The sequence below is a fragment of the Diplotaxodon limnothrissa genome, linkage group LG18, assembly GCF_057381915.1.
Source record: "Diplotaxodon limnothrissa isolate DT_005_m linkage group LG18, D_limnothrissa_male_GT1.1, whole genome shotgun sequence".
NCBI lineage: Eukaryota > Metazoa > Chordata > Actinopteri > Cichliformes > Cichlidae > Diplotaxodon > Diplotaxodon limnothrissa.
In genome coordinates, this window is record NC_140613.1 from 2,199,573 (window position 1) to 2,220,831 (window position 21,259).

General features: G+C 43.3%; 1 protein-coding gene across 2 annotated transcripts in view; it reads right to left on the bottom strand.

Annotated features, from left to right (window-relative positions):
• The window catches only part of LOC146612772 (transcriptional regulator Myc-2-like), a 3,254-nt gene extending 1,679 nt beyond the window's left edge, over window positions 1–1,575 (bottom strand). For both annotated transcript variants that reach the window (XM_085377476.1, XM_085377475.1), the window contains exons 1-2: window positions 1,388–1,575; window positions 171–783 (exon numbers count right to left, since the gene is read on the bottom strand). In XM_085377476.1, coding sequence (XP_085233602.1) covers window positions 171–774 — 604 coding nt within the window. In that variant the 5' untranslated portion in view covers window positions 775–783; window positions 1,388–1,575. The remainder of the gene's footprint in view (window positions 1–170; window positions 784–1,387) is intronic.
• Between the last annotated feature and the right edge of the window lie 19,684 nt (window positions 1,576–21,259).

A 21,259-nucleotide genomic window follows, 5' to 3' on the forward strand; every position in this document is an offset into this window, starting at 1 on the left:
ACTACATTTCCCAAAATGCAAGTGGATCCTACCTGATGCTTCTTTGTTTCTAACCACTGGTCTCAGAGGGTAAATGAGAAGTGAAGGAAAGGTCGGAGAAAAGCAGAATTCAGAGTTCAGTGACTCTGATACTCAGGATTAAAGAGCTGGCTTTTCAAAATAAAACTCACCTGATTCGCTGTCACTGCTGCTGGGTGGTGGCGAGTCCAGTCTCAGCTCAGACCCCACCTTCATCGCCACACCATCATCCATCTGCTTCTCACCCAGGAACACCACAGAGGGGTCAATGCAGTCTGTCACCGAGGTGTGGAAGTCCTGCAGGTACCCAGCGCTCACCTGAGACCCGCCCACCTGCTCGTCAGCTGTTCTGTCTGTGATGGTCTTAGTGTTGCAGGAGTCCCGGCGGGCCCGCAGCGAGGCCAGCCTCTCTGACACCACCTTCTCCAGCTCTGTGGCGGCGGCGAAGCTGCTGCTCCACATGCAATCCTGGATGATGAAGGACTGCAGAAATGCTGCAGAGGAGCTGTGGTCATCGTCCAAGAGGTCAGACACCGCCTCCAAGTGGTCGGCGGCAGACAGGGAGGGTCTCCGGCTGGGGGACAAGGGAGGTGTAGGCAGCAGCTCGAACTTCTTCCAGATGTCTTCGCTGGGAGCCGGCAGGAGCTGGCTGCGTGGAGGAGGGTAGAAGTCTTCCTCTTCACCATTCAGGAAGAAGTAGGGCTGGACCACGTCGTAGTCATAATCGTAGTTTGTGCTGTTCAACACCGGCGGCATGACGGCGGCCTGAGAAACACAACAGGAGGTCAGCCTGAGCCAAGCACATGACCACAACATCAAAAACCATCTGATATTACAACAGTGCAGGAGAATCAGTTAAGCATGCCAGACTCCATTCAAAAAACAGCTAGTTTAGCTTTCTTTGGATTAAAGTCCGAGTTTACATAATAGAAAGCAAAGATCCTTCATCAGTAAACAGCACTACACACATCTGCAGTGCAGATACACTCACTCAAATGTATTAAAACTCGGGATTTAACATGCGTAACAGCTTTAAAAGTAGTAATTTTATCAAAAAATAAGAACAGAATATGCGGTTAAAAGACATAAGTAAAGGTTGCAGAGCAGAGTTAAACACAGAGCTTCAGTATGAGTAAAGTCTCCAGACAGGCGAGAACTTCTGCAGATATGCGAAACTCAGCTGTCAAAATGCGCGACGCTAGTTTAATAACATTGAATCATTTATTCAGAGTCACGCATCAAAGGAAAAACGGTCAAAATGCGAAGAACGAACATCAGCGATAAATTCGGCACACATTTTAAACTGACTAAGCGAAAAGTTAAACGACAGCAAAGAAAAGCATCCAGAAAGCTTCAGACATAAACTTACCGTTTTTCTCCAACAGTTAAGGTGAAAACGTGAAAAAGGTCCAAATGTTCAAGCGAGTAACGAGTAAACTTATAGCGGGCTTTGTCCAGCAGAGCCTGTCAGTCTTAAATAATCCTCAGTTTCTCGAGAACAGACGCTATAACGGTCCCTCAGTGTCGCCCAGCTGCTCTGCCGTCTCAGCGTGAAACTCAGCCATCAGCTGCTTCACACACATTAAATACTCCGGCTTTTATATCTTCATCCGCCGGCACTACAATCTTCCCGCCAAATGCGAACTACGTAGTAAACAAACGGGACCTATCGATGTGCTGCTGACCCTTTAGAAAATAACCTTTAGTGCATTTCTGCCATAAAAGCTTGATTGTAGTATTAGTTTTACTTTAAATTCAGCAAGAAGATGTGCAAAATATGGGAACTATTTTACTCAGCGGACGTGTACTTTTTGTGAATGGTAAGAGGGTGGTCGTGACTGTAAGTGATGTAAAGGAACAAAGTTCCGGGAAACCCGCTCTTATCCCGTGATGAAGTCATGAAAACAAACAAGAAAAACAATGTTTATCGAAAGAAAACCTGGATTGAATAAACAAACAAACAAACAACAGAACGAAGAAAACGATCACGAGCTCCGAATGCAAAAGCAAAACACGACATGTAATAGAAAGATTTAAAACTAGATTAAAAGACTAAAAAAAAAAAAAAAAGTAATCTGCTAATAGAAAATGTATTAAATGAATCAAGTTTGATAAAATAAAAACAATTACAATATCATTAAAGAATAAAATAAAATTTTAAAGGAAAACTAACCTAAGAGAAGGAATTTTAAACAAAAACAAAACATATTTAAACAACTATTTTGAAAAATTATAAACAAAGCCACTAAAATGAGAAACAAGAATTTAGCACAGCAAATATACTGTTATTATATTTATTTATTTTACTTTGATGTGATTTTTTATTTTCTCTGTTTTGATGTCATCTAAATTAATTCTGGGAAAGACAACATCAAAATAACATCTATGAAACTGAAATATAAAGAACAGATTATGGGCTCCATGGTCAAGACCTATGAAGAAACTTTATTTATTTATTTTTAAATTCACAAAATGAAAGAATGTGCTTCAACCATCTCCAGGTCTCATTTCTCGGGTGTACATCCTTTATTTCTCTCCTCATATCTTAGACCCTCCCATCAAAAATGAGGTGAAAGAAGCAGAAACACAGAAACTGAGGCAACAGGCGCGCCAGATGTTTAGCTGTTAAAGATGTCACGAGGAACAGCTGCATCGGCTGTTTATTGCTTCATTACAGCCTGTTGCTGTATTTGATGTCCTCAGAGGTACATTTAAACCAGCTTTTTGAAGCAGACTTCAGTGGACGTGTCAGGGAAGGGGACACAGGTGATGAGCAGGTGAAAAGGTTGTTGGTGAACCTGTACTTCAAGAGGAGGGAGGAACACTGGATGATGGCCAAGAGTGTTAGATTTAACGAGAATGCAGCTAGGGGGCATCAGATGGAAGTCTGTGGGAGGAAGTGAGTGAATGCAGAGCCAAGAATGCCGCACACAGTTTGGGAGGAGCTGAGACAGGCTCTGGGTGGTAGGAAGGACTTAGCAGATGACTGGAAGTGCTGAGGAAACGGCCAAGAAAGTGTTTGGTGTATCGGGAAATACAAGGAGACTTGGTGGTGGAATGAGGCAGTGCAGGAAGGTATTTGGGTCAGCAAAAAAAGTGGGATATTCAGGAAGCTGAAGAAAGTGGAAGTACTGGGAGCTTAAGTGTACGACAAAGAGGTGACAAAGCAAAAAGCCCAGTACGCTGTATTTCAGGCTGATACCAAAGGAGGAGAAAATGACTTGTAATGATCGACTAAGCAGGAAAGGACAGAAGTGATTAAGGATGGAGATGATAATGTGCTAACAAGTGAAAGGAGTGTGAAGATGGAAGGAGTACTCTGGGGATGTGATGAATGTAGAAATGAGAGGATGACAGTTAGAAAATCAGGAAGCGCAGAGGATCGAGTGAGAGGTGGGGAAAAGCCACTGGCCCAGAAGACCTACCTGTGAAGGTGTTTTGGAGGGTGGTGAGCTTTTTAACAGCATCTTAGAGAAGACCCAGAATAAAAACAGCAAACCTGTTTACTAAATCCATGACACACAAAGACCACAGAAGAGGCTCACAGACACGCCAAGAAACAAAGTGGAGGCAGCACCATAAATAAGCACGGGTCTAATTAAGGCAAGTGGACACAGCTGAGGAAAACACACAGGTGCAGATACTCTGGGATACGCTGAGGACTTCAAAGTGCTACAGAAACACTCACTGTGTACCGGATATCACTATAAAATACACAACCCACCGCATGCAACACTATTTCATGATTTGAGCCAACCTTTGTTTAACAGCAGCTCCTCCTGCCTTTTACTCTGCTGCCCCCTGCTGGTCAAAACCTCACACTGCCTCAAACTGCAGGATTCTTGTTTATCTTTGCATTTTCCACGTCTAGTTTTTTGTTAGATTTAATTTATTATTCTTTATAATTCTGCCTGCTTTTTACAATACCGTCAATATAACATGAATAACATTTACCTTTAATAAAATATCATCTATATAAATGTTGCTGCTAAAGATAAAACCTTAAGGTTGCTGCCCTCTTGTGGCTGTAACAACACACTGCATTACCAACCATAACCATAAATTCTTATTGTTGTCTGTGGATGGAGGGATGGAGGTAAGTGGATAGAGTATGTGCCATTTTAATCAGAATCAGAATCAGAATACTTAACCAACATTAAGACAAGACATTTAATAGAAGTTATATTAATTTTTCCTAAATTTAATTTCATAACATAACAAAGCAGAAGATTTAGCTGAAATATTCAAACTACACATTTATTTAAACCAAACAAGTGTTTAAGATTTGTGTTCCCAGTGTTTGTAATCAGATGTAATCTGGGCTTTCTGACGTACATAACTGACTTCCAGCAAGGCTGCATGAATATGGCATTAGACAAAACACAACATGAACCCAGGAAAGACTCCAGCTGGAGGAACAGGCCAGTTAATGTCAGAGTTGTCCACATATAACCAAGGACAGCTTCAAAAACATCCGACTAACTGGAATTTCTAACTTAAAGACCTGAATAGAAGAGCCGATGATAGGCGAGCCTTACATTTTAAAAGAGGAGCATGTTTTCATAAATAACAACCTTAATCAAGGATTAAGATACTTTTTCAGACAGTGATACAGTGTCAGGCTGTATCACACTCCAAGGTATACGTCACACCGCTGCACCAGTTTGACTCACTGAATCCATGGCAACAAAGTATTTCCTGTTTACTATAAATCTGACAACTTCTCACACAAATAAAAACGTCTGCCTCGGTTTGAAAGAGAGAAGCAAAGAGATGGAGCGCCATCCTGTGGTGAATCACTGGAAGTACAAAAAGAGAATTGTGGAAGACAGGAGGAAGCTGCGTGTGGAAGTAACAAAAAGCTGCAGTGGTGTTAGCAACATGTTTAAATTAACAAAACAATTTAACACGTTTGGAAAAAAGCTGATAATTTAGAAAGAAAATAAAAAAAGTCAAAATAAAGAAATTATAATGTGAGACCAAGAAAGATTTTAAACACACCGAGTGAAGAATCTCAAAAACTGTCTTAATGATTCACTGACTTACTCAGGAGGTTAAAATCTTTCATTCAGCGACCTGGATGCAGATGGAAAAACTGAACCGATAACATTAATGTATTAAAACATTATAGTTACTTTTAACAAACAGTCCAACTTGAACTGTTTTTAATTATTGTGGTAACTGATAACTGAACTTGCAGAGGCAGTAGGAGTGTGTTGGAGTGCACAGCTGGACAGGCCGCGTTTTTGTAATGGCATAAACGATGAAAGGCGGTGGATTGGCCAGTTGTTCATGATCGACTCTGAGCTGGACCAATTACAGCCGAGGAGGTCGGATGCACCCTCCCCCTCTCGTTTGGGCAACGGCTCTGAAAGCAATCTCATCAGAGACAAACCAAAGAAAACGGAGAAGAAAAAACAGAAAGAAGGTGCAGAAAAAAATGAGTGCCAAAAGGAAACAAGCCCTTCAGGCAGACGCTGCCAAATATGTAAAGATAACTCAACTGTTTGGTGGTGTCTGTGGTGGAGCTTCCACAGATTCAGTAACATTAGCAAGTGGTGGAGGCCAGCAGGTGGATGAGAGAAAGGGGAGGCAGGAGGAGGAGAGACCCGGGGCGGTTCCAGGGGCGGAGGAACTTCAGGTCAGAAGTTATGACCTGCAGTCTATCCGGGTCAGTTATAAACCAAGTTTATTTTCATTGTGCTGACTTTTTATTGACGTTTATTCTTCTGCTTTGTGCGTCGGGGATTTGCAGGGCGGACTGACATGAAAAGAGCACTACACACCAGACCTGCGCTGAAGCTTCTTTCTTAAGGTGCTCAAAGTGTAACATCAGCAGCTTGTTTGCTGGCAGTCAGTTGTCAGCTCACAGAGCACGAGTGACTCGAGACGGCGAGTTTTGGAGCGTATAGTGGATGTGGTCCAAGTACTTGGGAAGAGGGGACTCAGCTATGGGCATGTGGAGAACGAGGCTGCACACGTGGGGTGAGAACACCATCGATCATGGTAACGTTCTGATTGTGTTATTAGGCAAGTATGATAAGTGCCTTGGAGAACATTTGAATGACTGCAATGAGAAAAGCAAGAAGTTGCATGAGTCCAGTGGATGAAGAGGTAGAAGGTGTCTCATCACCCTACTTTCCACAATGACTGTCAACTCAGTGACTGATGCACTCGGCCATCTCATTCAAGAGAGCATCAACAGTGACGTCCAGAAAGCTGGCAGGTTCTCTGTTCAGCCAGACACAACCCAAAACATCACAGGTTATGATCCGTGTTCAGTAATCATCAGGTATGTTACTGAGGCCGTGCAGGAGAGGCTTGTCTCCATAGCGAGGTGCGATGCATCCACAGGCAGCACTTTGTAAACTTGCTGTGGTGGGGCGTGGTCTGCGGTGCCATGCAGGGAGGGCGGACGCACCTGCACGGCGTCCTTAATCACGCCCGCCTAGTTAAAAACACGGGGACTCAGGGGTTTGGTGATTGTTGTGGTGAGATGTAAATAAAGATGGCTCCGAATGATACTCCGTGGTCCCACCGTGCCTTATTCTCACCACATTGGTGCCGAAACCCAGGAGACAGCACGGCGGGTCCGTATCGGAGCCAGGGAATGGAGGAGCTGGCCCAAATGGTGGTCGAAATGGCGGCCGCCCAGCGGGAGCAGGCGGCGGAGGTGCGTCGCCAGCAGGAAGAGCTGCAGGACCAGTCCGAGCGCCACCTGGAAAGGATTGGGGAGCTGGCGGCGCTGCTCTGGGCCTGGGCGCCACCCCCACAGGTGTGTCCCGAGGACAGTGAAGTGGTGGAGGAGGCGGCAGACGAGGCGCGCGAGGGTCTGCGCCGGCTGGAGGAGGAGGAGGAGCTGTGTGAGGGGCTGCTCGAGCCGGGAGTGGCGGCGGAGGGAGTAGTAGCAACGGAGGGAGTAGTAGCGACGGAGGAAGTAGTAGCGAGGGAGGAGTCGCGCGATGGGCTGCTCCAGCGGGGAGCGACGGCGGTGACGGATGGGCCGCGCAAGGAGCTGGAGGTCCCCGTGCCAGGGGAGCCTGCTCGAGTGGAACTGGCGAGCGAGGCGTGCGCCACGCTTGAGATCGCCGTGCTCACCAGACCGGCCTCACCACCACCAGAGGCCAGTACACGCCACACCTCTGTTGTGCTATGCAGACAAACTTAATCTTGTGCTTGCTGACACAACACAAAGTGTTGTTGAAAGTGGATCACTCTTTAATTTACTTAATGACATAGCTGTGTTCATGAAGGAGTCTTATCACAGGGTTAATCTGTGGGAGAAACAAACCCAAGAAGAGACGAGACACAGACGCCTCGGTCCATTATGATGGACATCCAGTATGATGTCCTGCAAAATATCTTTGGACACTATGGAAAACCAGGTGATGCCTCTTCACTGATGCAGTGCTCACGCTGAAAAGATTGAAAAAGAAAACCTAGCTGTTTGTGCCAGAGCACGGGGTTTTAAAGAAGCACGAAACTGTGTTAACACACAGACATTTCTTAGTGTTTGAGCGAAGGACATTCTCTGCCCATCACATGGTGCCTGTGACAAAGTGGTTTGGCATGAACTCATTTACCACTTACAGTCAGCCATAATACTTTAATTTAGACATTGCTGGTGTAACTTTGCTTAACACACTCTCCCGGGTTTGTTTGTGGTAGCAGTAGTTACATTCATCACATCCATGCATGTTTTTTAAAGCAAACACTACTGACCATCAGGTCATTTGAATTTTCTTCTGTTTACAGGCAAATGTCTGGTAAATTATGTTTCTTTATGTTGCTTTGGTTATGCTTACCATGTTTGTCCATTTATTCAGGTCATATATTTAAGACAGGTACAGTGGGGCAAAAAAGTATTTAGTCAGCCACCGATTGTGCAAGTTCCCCCACCTAAAATGATGACAGAGGTCAGTAATTTGCACCAGAGGTACACTTCAACTGTGAGAGACAGAATGTGAAAAAAGAAATCCATGAATCCACATGGTAGGATTTGTAAAGAATTTATTGGTAAATCAGGGTGGAAAATAAGTATTTGGTCAATAACAAAAATACAACTCAATACTTTGTAACATAACCTTTGTTGGCAATAACAGAGGTCAAACGTTTACTATAGGTCTTTACCAGGTTTGCACACACAGTAGCTGGTATTTTGGCCCATTCCTCCATGCAGATCTTCTCGAGAGCAGTGATGTTTTGGGGCTGTCGCCGAGCAACACGGACTTTCAACTCCCGCCACAGATTTTCTATGGGGTTGAGGTCTGGAGACTGGCTAGGCCACTCCAGGACTTTCAAATGCTTCTTACGGAGCCACTCCTTTGTTGCCCGGGCGGTGTGTTTTGGATCATTGTCATGTTGGAAGACCCAGCCTCGTTTCATCTTCAAAGTTCTCACTGATGGAAGGAGGTTTTGGCTCAAAATCTCACGATACATGGCCCCATTCATTCTGTCCTTAACACGGATCAGTCGTCCTGTCCCCTTGGCAGAAAAAGAGCCCCATAGCATGATGTTTCCACCCCCATGCTTCACAGTAGGTATGGTGTTCTTGGGATGCAACTCAGTATTCTTCTTCCTCCAAACACGACGAGTTGAGTTTATACCAAAAAGTTCTACTTTGGTTTCATCTGACCACATGACATTCTCCCAATCCTCTGCTGTATCATCCATGTGCTCTCTGGCAAACTTCAGACGGGCCTGGACATGCACTGGCTTCAGCAGCGGAACACGTCTGGCACTGCGGGATTTGATTCCCTGCCGTTGTAGTGTGTTACTGATGGTGACCTTTGTTACTTTGGTCCCAGCTCTCTGCAGGTCATTCACCAGGTCCCCCCGTGTGGTTCTGGGATCTTTGCTCACCGTTCTCATGATCATTTTGACCCCACGGGATGAGATCTTGCGTGGAGCCCCAGATCCAGGGAGATTATCAGTGGTCTTGTATGTCTTCCATTTTCTGATGATTGCTCCCACAGTTGATTTTTTCACACCAAGCTGCTTGCCTATTGTAGATTCACTCTTCCCAGTCTGGTGCAGGTCTACAATACTTTTCCTGGTGTCCTTCGAAAGCTCTTTGGTCTTGGCCATGGCGGAGTTTGGAGTCTGACTGTTTGAGGCTGTGGACAGGTGTCTTTTATACAGATGATGAGTTCAAACAGGTGCCATTCATACAGGTAACGAGTGGGGGACAGAAAAGCTTCTTACAGAAGACGTTACAGGTCTGTGAGAGCCAGAGATTTTCCTTGTTTGAGGTGACCAAATACTTATTTTCCACCCTAATTTACGAATAAATTCTTTACAAATCCTACCATGTGGATTCATGGATTTTTTTTTCACATTCTGTCTCTCACAGTTGAAGTGTACCTCTGGTGCAAATTACTGACCTCTGTCATCATTTTAAGTGGGGGAACTTGCACAATCGGTGGCTGACTAAATACTTTTTTGCCCCACTGTATATGGGAAGCCCCAGTACTTCCTGTTTATATAGGGTCATGAGGTCATTGAGTTGTATTGTATGCAGTGTTTTACTTCTCAAACCATTTAGCTGAGTAAGTGAGTTTGTCAATTTCATGCATAATCTTGTTCCTGTTCTTTGTTTGGAATTGTATTGTTTGGTCTGACTAACGAGGTCAGGTGTGGGTAAAGTCCTGTATAAAGCAGGTGGGATTTTTTTTGCCTACCAGGTTGATTTTTTTGTAGAAGTATACTTAAAAGAACCTTTATAGTCTGCTGATGCTGTTTACTTATCACCTTTCTTGCTGCTTACGTTATGCTACCCCACACTGCCACACAAGATAGCCTCAAAAGCATCGCCCGGGACTTCCCAACTGTGAAGTCAGCTGCAGACACATTTGTGAAACAGACAAATCGGAAACTCGAGGAGAGTGAGGACAACGCAGACATGGAAGTGGAGGCTGAACTACCTGAAAAGAGGGCCAAGAAGAGAAAAGGCCGGAGAGATGACTGAAGCAAATCAATGCTGAGAAATCATATGGTGAAAGTGCACGACACCATCCTGGACACAGTTATAGAAACAATGCAAAAACGATTTGTCACAGCTCTTCTCGCAGATTTGGCATGGTTGGACCCCAGGAAGTTTAGCCAGGGCAGAACAGTTTCTCTTCCTAGTAATGCTCTTCAAAACCTGAGCACATGTCTCCTCAAATTTGACAGCAGGGCTTCAGTAAATAACTTTCAGTGAGAACTGAAAAGTTTTGCTGGACAGTGGGAAAGGCTTAAGACATCACATGTACAGGACCGGAGCAGGAAAGATCTGAAGAACGGGACGAAGAAGGTGAAATGGTGACCAAAAGATGTGATTTTTGCAAAAACTGCCCACTGTGATGCTATCAAATACTCAACATGCTGTCTGATGCCTGTCGTCTCCGTGGGCTGGCACACAAGTACCTGTTGACCCTCTCCCTCACTCAGGCTGCCTGTGAAAGAACTTTCTCTGCACTCAAGTTCATTAAAAGCAGATTCAGAAGGGGTCTGTCTGCAAACAGGCTGGAGATCTTTATGCTGATGGCAAAAGGACATTGGACATGGTCGTTGGACTCCCGACATGGTCGTTGACAGGGTAGCTGAGAAGAGTGACCTGCTGAGAAAGCTGCTTTTGTAACCTGGTTAGGTGAAATAAAAAAGATCAAAACATTCCTAATTATGTATCAGTTAAGATTAAATTCAACTTTATTACCTAAAGTACAGTCAAATGAATAGGTTTGTATCTACCTTTACTTCAAACAAGTCAAGTATTCAGAAAATGCTCACAATGTTTCCATCTGAACCTGTTTTTAATGCATAAGACAGCAGATAGAATAAATATGGGATCGGAGTATTAGGCATTTATAAAGATGTTTTCTTACAGCCTTAATCTGTCATTGTTTCGTTTCAGATGCTGTCAGTGATTTTTGGAAGTCTGTTCATTTTAACTAAGTACTACATACAATATGACTCAACCATTTTTCTACAGTAAACATAAGCGTCCTGTCATCGTCACGTGCCATTCTTTGTCACCCTTTGCTGTCGTTTCACTTCTTAAAAGTTTCCATGTGATAACATATGTTCAGTGTTGCTGCTGTGGAAGTGCTGTAGGTGACTTTTTATTGATGCAGTGAGTTAATAGTTTCTGATACAATTCAATCACAATCTGTCCTTAATAGATTTTAATATTCATCTAATCTTTGTTCCTTTGTCCTGTTTTCAGGGTCTAATCATACATTGTTTGTTTGTTTAAGAGGTTCTTTAGACCAAACAACTTTTTAAGTTCCTCAACATAAGTTTGGTTGATCAACCATCCTATAGTATTTTATTTTATTTTTTCACGTGTTGACTTGTAAAAGCCTGTATGACAATTTTTTTTTGCCATTCATTAACCCCACAGAGAAGGCATCATTTAAATATGTTAACGTTTTCTTTAAGCAAGCAGTATTAAAGTTTTTCGTGACTGGGCCCAGTGTCCTCATTTTTGGAAATGAAAATATGGTCACCCTAACGTAAATACTGCTGTATGTGATTCAGCTATTTTTGTGGAATAAAGATAACAGTACTGTGATCACTCGAGCAAGTCCATAAAGTGCCATTCTTTGTCACCCTTCTCTGTCCTTTCACTTTCTTTTACCTGTACTGTGTGTACACTGCCATCAAAAAGTCAATTAAATGTTATTTTTTTCCTCACCTTTCTTTCTGTCTCCTTTCACTTTTTAAAGGTTGGTATTAAAAAAAATTGTGCTGCTATGTTGTTTATTGATGTGGTAATAAAGACTTTATGAAAATATAACTAAATCTGTCATTTATTGATTTTAATATTCAATAATGACCATGTCTCACCTCTAGACGTCTCTGTCTTAATTTCCAACATGTGTTGTAGATAGTTCGGTAAGTTAACTTGACCAAGCGGTCTTTTCTTTTCTGCTAAGTACTGTTTAGAACACCAGAATAGGCAGGATGCTGTAGGTTTAAGTTCTTTAGATTGATACATATATACCAACAATTCAGCGTACATCACTGTCACAACAGCATTTGTTTTCATTCAAAAGCTTTATGGCTTTTCCGACAATACCTGGTGGGCCGGTCTCTAGTCCAAATGCCCGGGCCGATTTTTTTGTCCCAGTCCAGCTACGTTGGAGTGTTATGGAAATATATAAAACTATATATGTGGAACTTGCTTCAAACCAGAGAGGCACAGGTACCAATGCAGCAAATGTGTTTTCAAAAATGTCTTCAAAGAAAAAAGAACTGATGACAATTAAAAAAAAACAAAAAACACTGGAGGAAAAGTGACGTGTTTGGAAATTCCCTGCTGTTGTTGAACGCATCAGTAGTGTACCTCAGGTGTGTTAGTTGCGTGTCCGGCGAGAACAGAAAGGTGAGTCATTAACCAGCAGAGCTAAATTAGCTTTCTAAGCTCAGAGTTAGCATCAGAGGGCTAGCACGTGTTTTTGGCTAGCTTGGCTCGTTAACATGGTGGCTAACCATGACTAGCTTAAGTAGCTGCTAACATCCACCAACGTGACTGTCAAAGAGACTTTGATGTTTGCACTGTACCGTTGTAGTGGAAATTCTAAAAAGAGGTATTTTGGAGAATGTTGGAGACTTCCTGTTATAAACCCTCAGTAAGGCTGGGCGAGCTTGCTAGCTGCCTGTAATTTAAAGCTTTAATGTGCTATTGGTCTACATTTTGGGCCCATTTTAATGAATTACTTCTATTTTGAGTAGCTAAGCTTACCGGTACTAATTAAGTGATTTAAGTGAAATATTTTAATTTATTACGAAATGAATTCGTTCCCGAGGGTCTTTTGTAAGACAAAAATTTTCGTAAATCGAAGCACCCATCGCGCCTCTTGAGTGAGGCGATGCTGGCTGGAGACGAAGTTCTTGGTGGAGGAGGAGGTGGCGGAGGCTCAAGGAAGCATACGCACGCATGCATACATATGTACAGTGGGGCAAAAAAGTATTTAGTCAGCCACCGATTGTGCAAGTTCCCCCACCTAAAATGATGACAGAGGTCAGTAATTTGCACCAGAGGTACACTTCAACTGTGAGAGACAGAATGTGAAAATAAAATCCATGAATCCACATGGTAGGATTTGTAAAGAATTTATTGGTAAATCAGGGTGGAAAATAAGTATTTGGTCACCTCAAACATGGAAAATCTCTGGCTCTCACAGACCTGTAACGTCTTCTGTAAGAAGCTTTTCTGTCCCCCACTCGTTACCTGTATGAATGGCACCTGTTTGAACTCATCATCTGTATAAAAGACACCTGTCCACAGCCTCAAACAGTCAGACTCCAAACTCCGCCATGGCCAAGACCAAAGAGCTTTCGAAGGACACCAGGAAAAGTATTGTAGACATGCACCAGACTGGGAAGAGTGAATCTACAATAGGCAAGCAGCTTGGTGTGAAAAAATCAACTGTGGGAGCAATCATCAGAAAATGGAAGACATACAAGACCACTGATAATCTCCCTGGATCTGGGGCTCCACGCAAGATCTCATCCCGTGGGGTCAAAATGATCATGAGAACGGTGAGCAAAGATCCCAGAACCACACGGGGGGACCTGGTGAATGACCTGCAGAGAGCTGGGACCAAAGTAACAAAGGTCACCATCAGTAACACACTACAACGGCAGGGAATCAAATCCCGCAGTGCCAGACGTGTTCCGCTGCTGAAGCCAGTGCATGTCCAGGCCCGTCTGAAGTTTGCCAGAGAGCACATGGATGATACAGCAGAGGATTGGGAGAATGTCATGTGGTCAGATGAAACCAAAGTAGAACTTTTTGGTATAAACTCAACTCGTCGTGTTTGGAGGAAGAAGAATACTGAGTTGCATCCCAAGAACACCATACCTACTGTGAAGCATGGGGGTGGAAACATCATGCTATGGGGCTGTTTTTTTGCCAAGGGGACAGGACGACTGATCCGTGTTAAGGACAGAATGAATGGGGCCATGTATCGTGAGATTTTGAGCCAAAACCTCCTTCCATCAGTGAGAACTTTGAAGATGAAACGAGGCTGGGTCTTCCAACATGACAATGATCCAAAACACACCGCCCGGGCAACAAAGGAGTGGCTCCATAAGAAGCATTTGAAAGTCCTGGAGTGGCCTAGCCAGTCTCCAGACCTCAACCCCATAGAAAATCTGTGGCGGGAGTTGAAAGTCCGTGTTGCTCGGCGACAGCCCCAAAACATCACTGCTCTCGAGAAGATCTGCATGGAGGAATGGGCCAAAATACCAGCTACTGTGTGTGCAAACCTGGTAAAGACCTATAGTAAACGTTTGACCTCTGTTATTGCCAACAAAGGTTATGTTACAAAGTATTGAGTTGTATTTTTGTTATTGACCAAATACTTATTTTCCACCCTGATTTACCAATAAATTCTTTACAAATCCTACCATGTGGATTCATGGATTTCTTTTTTCACATTCTGTCTCTCACAGTTGAAGTGTACCTCTGGTGCAAATTACTGACCTCTGTCATCATTTTAGGTGGGGGAACTTGCACAATCGGTGGCTGACTAAATACTTTTTTGCCCCACTGTACGTGTACATAACATTCTAAACATTAAAACTAAAACTTACATATTTTTTAAACTTGTATAATATTTTTTATTTTCTATTTTATATATTTTTAAAATTTTCTATTTTTGGTGCATTTTTATGTTTTTTAACTAATCACTACTGCTACTTTCATCGCTTTTCGCCTTCTAAGGCACACTTTCACCTGAAGGTTGGCTTGTTGCTGGCCTCTATTTAACGACGTCTGTCTCTGTCTACTTTTCAAAATGGATCTGAAGTGGGAGAGGCAGACGTCGCTCAAATGCTCTACAGCACGAGCGGTGAAGTTCTTTTTAGGGTGATTTTTTTCGACAAAATCGGCCACCCTCTGAAAATCACGGAGAATGTCCTTGATATCGGCCGATGGTATCACGGCCTCCTCCTCGCTGAATTGTTGCTGTACTGATGAGTGCTGCATCGCCTCCAACTCTTGCAGCTCTGCCGTCGGAAGCCATTGTGGGCATTCTGGGCTCAGCCAGTCAGAGCCAGCGGATTTCGTTATGTGGGCATTTTGCCGTACCACGGGCAGAAATATTGCTGTTAAGCGCCTTCGTAACTTGAATTTTTCGTTAAAAGGGGTATTGGTAAGTCGGGGTTCCACTGTACCTCAAACGGATTTCAGGAAATAAACTTGAATAAACATAAATAAAAACTGGCTTCCTGTGTGTTTCAGGAATGATTTTAAAGATTTTATTGTATGTTTTTAAATCACTTAATGAATTGCTGCTATTGCACATGCACATTTTTAAAGTTTGCCTTAAAACTCACTTTTAGTGTTTGGCCACAGTGAGAGCTTTAGGTATTTAGCTGTTATCACCATTGAATGAATGCTGTTCTGAGGGTTATTTTCACCCGTGGACTATGTGTGGCACCAAAATGCCAAATTCGAAGCACGAGCGAGTGTTGCTCGGCCACCGCCCAAAACAAGTACATTTCTGTTGTTTTGGTGCATTTATTTTTTTCAGGTAGAGCTACGAATGGTAAGTGCATTTTTAAGAATTATTATTTTGCATTCATTTACATGACTGCTGAGACATAAGTATACCTTTCTTTGTCTGTTGTGCCAAGTGTGCTTTCCCTCACTCTTTGTCTGATCGACCACCGCTGTGTCATGACCGTCCCTGTCTGTTTTGGTGCAGACGCATTTAATGTACACGTTTTTATTGTGTACATTTTGTACAATTGTATTTCCACTTTCTTCTTGGCAGCTGCACTGATCACTGTGTTCATCACGGCTTCTGTGCCACAAACAGCTACAGGAACACTGTGCAAACTTTTGTTCTTGTATGAAATCTACAATTGACGTATTAAAAGAAAAAGAAAAAAGAAATGTTTATATGCTGCACAGCATCCATTTATTTATTTTTTAAGATAGTGTTTCTGACACTGACGCATATATTTGCATACCTGTGCTTCAAACATGGCTGCGTTTCCCAGAGGAACCCACCCGAGGGATTAATAAAGTTTTATCTTATCTTCTGTCTGTTGAATTTCATTTTGGAGCATTTTGGCATCTATAAAAGATATGTGTTTTTCTTTTTTTTGAGGTATATTTTTGTGTTGCTGCTCTGCTATGTGTGCTTTATCTAAACCAGTTTAATGTCCACCACTGCCGGCCTTTAGTTCCTACTTAAATCTGTGCATTTGTTTGAATTTGAAAGTGGGAACGTTTTCTTCCTTTTGCTCTATGAAGGCAAGTGCAGGCAGGAGCCTCGCGGAGTGATACGTACTGCGCTTCAACATAATGTTACCGTATTGTGTGTGTATGACCTCTTTTAAGTTTTGTGGATATTATACATGGTTATGCTGAGGATATGTCGTGTAATTTCCACTGAAAATGCCTTTTCGTTAAACTGTCAGCGAGGAATTTGCATTTGCACTGTTACATTTTTATATAACTTTAATGCACATAAAAAACAGCTGCTTCTTTAAGTGAAAATACATTGATGGTTTTTCTTTGCACTAATAAAGTTGAGGAGTTGTAAAGTATTTTGTCTCGTGTCAATTATATCGTCAGTTATATCGTTATCGCAAATTTTCAAATGTGTATTGTGATAAATATTTTTGGTCATATTGCTGCTCTACTAGTGAGCAAATATATGAAAAAAAACATAACGTAATGATTGATACTTATATAAAATCATGGCGTGATGTTAACAAATACACTGAAAGTAACCCTATAATGAGTTAAGTAACAGCTTTTATAAATAATCGGCACTTTACACCTGGAATGAAAAGTGCCATGATATACGGCGCCCTCTCTAATGGAATACTTACCTGATGATCTGAGGCAAACTATAGTGAGAGGGGCAAGCCTACTCGAATGGCAGGTTAGGTTTGTCAAGTCAAATGTGTAAACGGGTGGTAGACACAATTATTTACTGTACTGTTGCTATTTTTCTTTTACTTGGCTCAGATTGCTTAGTGTGATGTTGTTGTTGTTTTTTTTTTTATGTCAACCCCCCCCCCAAAAAGGCAATCGTAGCCCCATTACTCTCATAAGTCCTCCGCAACTGTCTAAACCGTGACGTTATTTGAGTCAGAAACTCTGCACGTTTATGGAACTCACCCGAAAAAGTTTCCGGTGCAGGCAGAGATTGTTGCTCCGAGGAAGCAGGTGTGGAAGGAACGAGGGGGTTGGTCTTCCTCGGTCTCTTGTGTTCTGGGGGCCTCTGGATGTCTGGAGTTTTGATCTCCTCCATACCTGCTTCATGCCCTGGAGGACGGGGCTGTGGCCCCCCCACACCCTCTAGCAGATCATTACATGAAGGAACCTTTTAAAAAAAACAAGCGCGTCCATGCTCACAGGTGTACACACGGGTGATCACACCCACAAACTACACCCTTTTTGGCTCCTACCTCAAAGCACACTGTGTTCTGTTGATCTTATGTGCTGCACAATAATGTTTAACATTTAGTATTTACTGTCATATTCCCATATATCATTGTGATGTTGTTTATTCTATTACTCTTGTTCTCTTCTGCTTGTTTTCTTTTTTCTTTCTCAGCAGGTGACCCAGGTGATTGATATATGCATTTTTTTCTTCTTTTTTTTTCTGCTCATTCTGTTGGTTTTTGTTTTTTGCCCTTCTCCCCCGTCCCTCTTCTCAGCTGTTTCTCTTTCCCTCTTTCTTTCTCCCCTTCTTTCCCCCAGTCAAGTCTGTCCCGTATTCAGTAAGTGAAAATAAAATAAACAATAAGATAAGATAAGATAACCTTTATTAGTCCCACACGTGGGAAGTTTGTTTTGTCACAGCAGGAGTGGACAGTGCAAAGGAATGTGTGTTGGCAAAACTGATTGATTGAGAGCAAAGCTCTCAATTTACTGGCCGATCTACATCCCTGCCCTCACCTATGGTTACGAGCTGTGGGTAGTGGCTAAAAGAAGGAGATCGCGGATACAAGCGGTGGAAATTAGCTTCCTCCGAAGGTTGAATGGCATCTCCCTTAGAGATAGGGCGAGAGGTTCAGCCATTTGGGTGGGGCTCAGAGTAGAGCCGCTGCTCTTCCACATCGAAAGGAGCCAGCTGAGGTGTTTCGGGCATCTGACAAGGATGCCTCCTGGGCTCCTCTTGGGTGAGGTGTTCTGGGCCTGTCCCACCGGGAGGAGGTCCTGGGGCAGACCCAGGACATGTTGGAAAGATTATATCTCTCAGCTGGACTGGGAACGCCTGGGTGTTCCCCTGGATAAGCTGGAGGAGGTGGCTGGGGAGAGGAAGGTCTGGGCTTCTCTGCTTGGGCTGCTGCCCCCACAACCCGGCCCCGGTTAAAGCAGAGGAAAATAAACGGATGGATGAATGTGTGTTTGCATCTTAACCCTTAGGTACTTTTCATATTCAATTTTCTTAGTATGGTGGGGGCCTGTATTGACTGAGGCCCAAGATTCCCTCTCAGATGTCTTCAACAAATACTGAACTCCTAGAATATTACAAAGCGGCAACCAATGGGCCGTGGAGCTGGGAGAACTTCTTTTTGTACTTTTAGGTTTTACACCACATGTTTTTGGAGCAAAAACATGGGTTATCATACACCATTATGCACTTTTTACCTAAGACAAACACGAACCATAAAGATTTAACTAAATTTGATTAAATTCAGCCTGAAAACTGATGTAGAGATTACTGATAGGGCAGAAATGTTTAGAGATAGTAGTAGTGGCCCATGTAGGGACTTCTGCTTTTAATGAGCAAAGCTGATACGATGAATAATTTCAGGTCTTCTGTTTTCTTCTACTAGGTTCCTTGACTGCAATGCAGTCTGTGGATAAACTGCAAGAAAAGAACAAGGATGTAGACAAGAAATGGAGAATGTGTGAGCTGTGGAGAAGGATCTAGAAAAAAGACTGAGAATAGAACTGTGCTACTGTCCGGCAGTACTAAAAGTGAGATTGTGTGAAGTAGGATAAAAAGAGATACTCAGGGGAGATCAAAGACAAGTTTAAAAACACATCACAGGCAGCACTTGGTAATGAAGCTTTTGCTTCCCCATGATTGCTTGTCATATTGAAGTGATGGTAGATGTTCTGTGGATCTGACAGAATTGAGCTCATTGCTTACACTTTATTTATCGGCATCTTTAAAGGTCCTCAAGGTCACCTTACATCAGTGCAACAAAATAAAAACATAAGGTAAACAAAAAATTAAAAAAAAAAGCATAAAGGCTAAAAAAGGTAAAAATAGACTAAGACAGTCATGATGAAGAATATGCAATTCTGAATAGATGGGTTTTAAAACATGATTTAAAAGTAGAGCAAGAGTTTGAAGTCTGGAGATCTGGAGGACCTTAACAGTCATGATGTTATAATGTCTGAAAGCCAGCTGTCCAAAAACAGCCCAGCGGCTAACAGCTGAAGCTAATAGCTGACAGTAAATATGGCCGAACAGGTAACGCAGAGAAACACTTTACCTGGCAGACAATACAGGTTCATAGAGTAAAACAAACTTGTGCAACTATACTAAGCAATAAGTATAGAAAGAGAGCAGCGGCAGCTAAAACGCACCAGCGTTCACTCCCTCCCAGCGTGTCTGACACGAAGTGTTAAGTGTTATCGCCTAAAGTAGATTTGTTCACATTTTTGATTCGTAAGTAAATTCTTGGATTTCTCTTAAATTAACATTCTTATTTTCTAAGTTGTGCCTCTGAAGTCATACAGTAACTCAATATAATAAACAGTAAATGGCCTGTATTTGTATAGTGCTTTACTAGTCCCTAAGGACCCCAAAGCGCTTTACACATTGAGTCATCCACCCATTCACACACTGGTGTGATGGAACAAGCTACATTGTGGGGAGCCCTGGGGCGCACTGACAGAGGCGAGGCTGCTGAACGCTGGCGTCACCCTCTGACCACCACCAGTAGGCAACGGGTGAAGTGTCTTGCCCAAGGACACAACGACCGAGACTGTCCGAGCCGGGGCTCAAATCGGCATCCTTCCGATTACAAGGCGAACTCCCAACTTTTGAGCCACGATCGCCCAAATAAATATAATGCAAACCTTAATATAGTACTGAACATGTTGTTTTAGCCAAAGCTGAAAAATCACATTTTCAGAAATATTCATTATTTGGGGGCCTTTATAGTAATTTATCTAGGGAGCTTGGGAAGAAAAGTGACTGGACTTCTTTAAGTTTGAAGTGCACTGGGATGTCGTACTCGTAGAAGACTCCTGAGTTTTTCACTCCTTATGGAAACGGTTTATCAGCGAAACTCAGGAGAGTCTTCTCCCAGCATGACATCCCAGTTTACTGCCGACCCAGCCATACACTCAGACAGAAACTGGTTCATCCCAAAGACAAAACTCCCAAACACAAACTTAACAACGTGGTGTTTGCTGTACAGTGTAGCGAGGAATGCTCAGACCTCTACATTGGAGAAACCAAACAGCCACTTCATGAACGCATGGCACATGGATTTCATGTCAGAGAGGCCTCAGTCCGTCCGAATTGTTTGCAACATCTCCCGCATCATCAGGCTGAGCCCAGGAGCTCCTCAGGGCCGTGTTCTCAGCCCACTGTTGTTCACCCTCCTGAAACACGACTTCCCTGCCCTGCACAGCTCTAACCACATCATCAAGTTCGCTGACGACACAAACATGGTTGGACTCATCAGCAGCAACGACGAGTCAGCGTACAGAGATGAGGTTCAGCAGCTGGAGTTCTGGTGCAGTGAGAGCAACCTGTCACTGAATGTGGACAAAACCAAGGAGATGACTGTCGACTTCAGGAAGACTGGCTCCACCCATACACCACTCAGCATCCACGGTTCCACGGTAGAGACTGTTAATAGCACCAAGTTCCTGTGAGTTCACATCTCAGACGACCTTACCTGGACCATCAACACCGCCTCCATCACCAAAAAGGCCCAGTAGTGCCTCCCCTTCCTGAGATGCCTAAGGCGGGCCAACCATCCTTGTCCCACGCTCACCATGTTCTACAGGGGCACCATAGAGAGTGTTCTGACCACCTGCATCCCCGTGTGGTTTAGAAACTGAAAAGTTGGCAACCTCAGCCAGCTACATCAGATCGTCACATCAGCTGCTATGATCATCAGAACATCTCTCTCTCGACTACACCTTCCATAAGCGCTGCATCAGCAAGGCCTTCAGCATCGTGCTTGACCCCTCACACCCCTCACATGGGCTTTTCTCCCTCCTCCCGTCCGGCAGATGCTACCCCAGCATCGG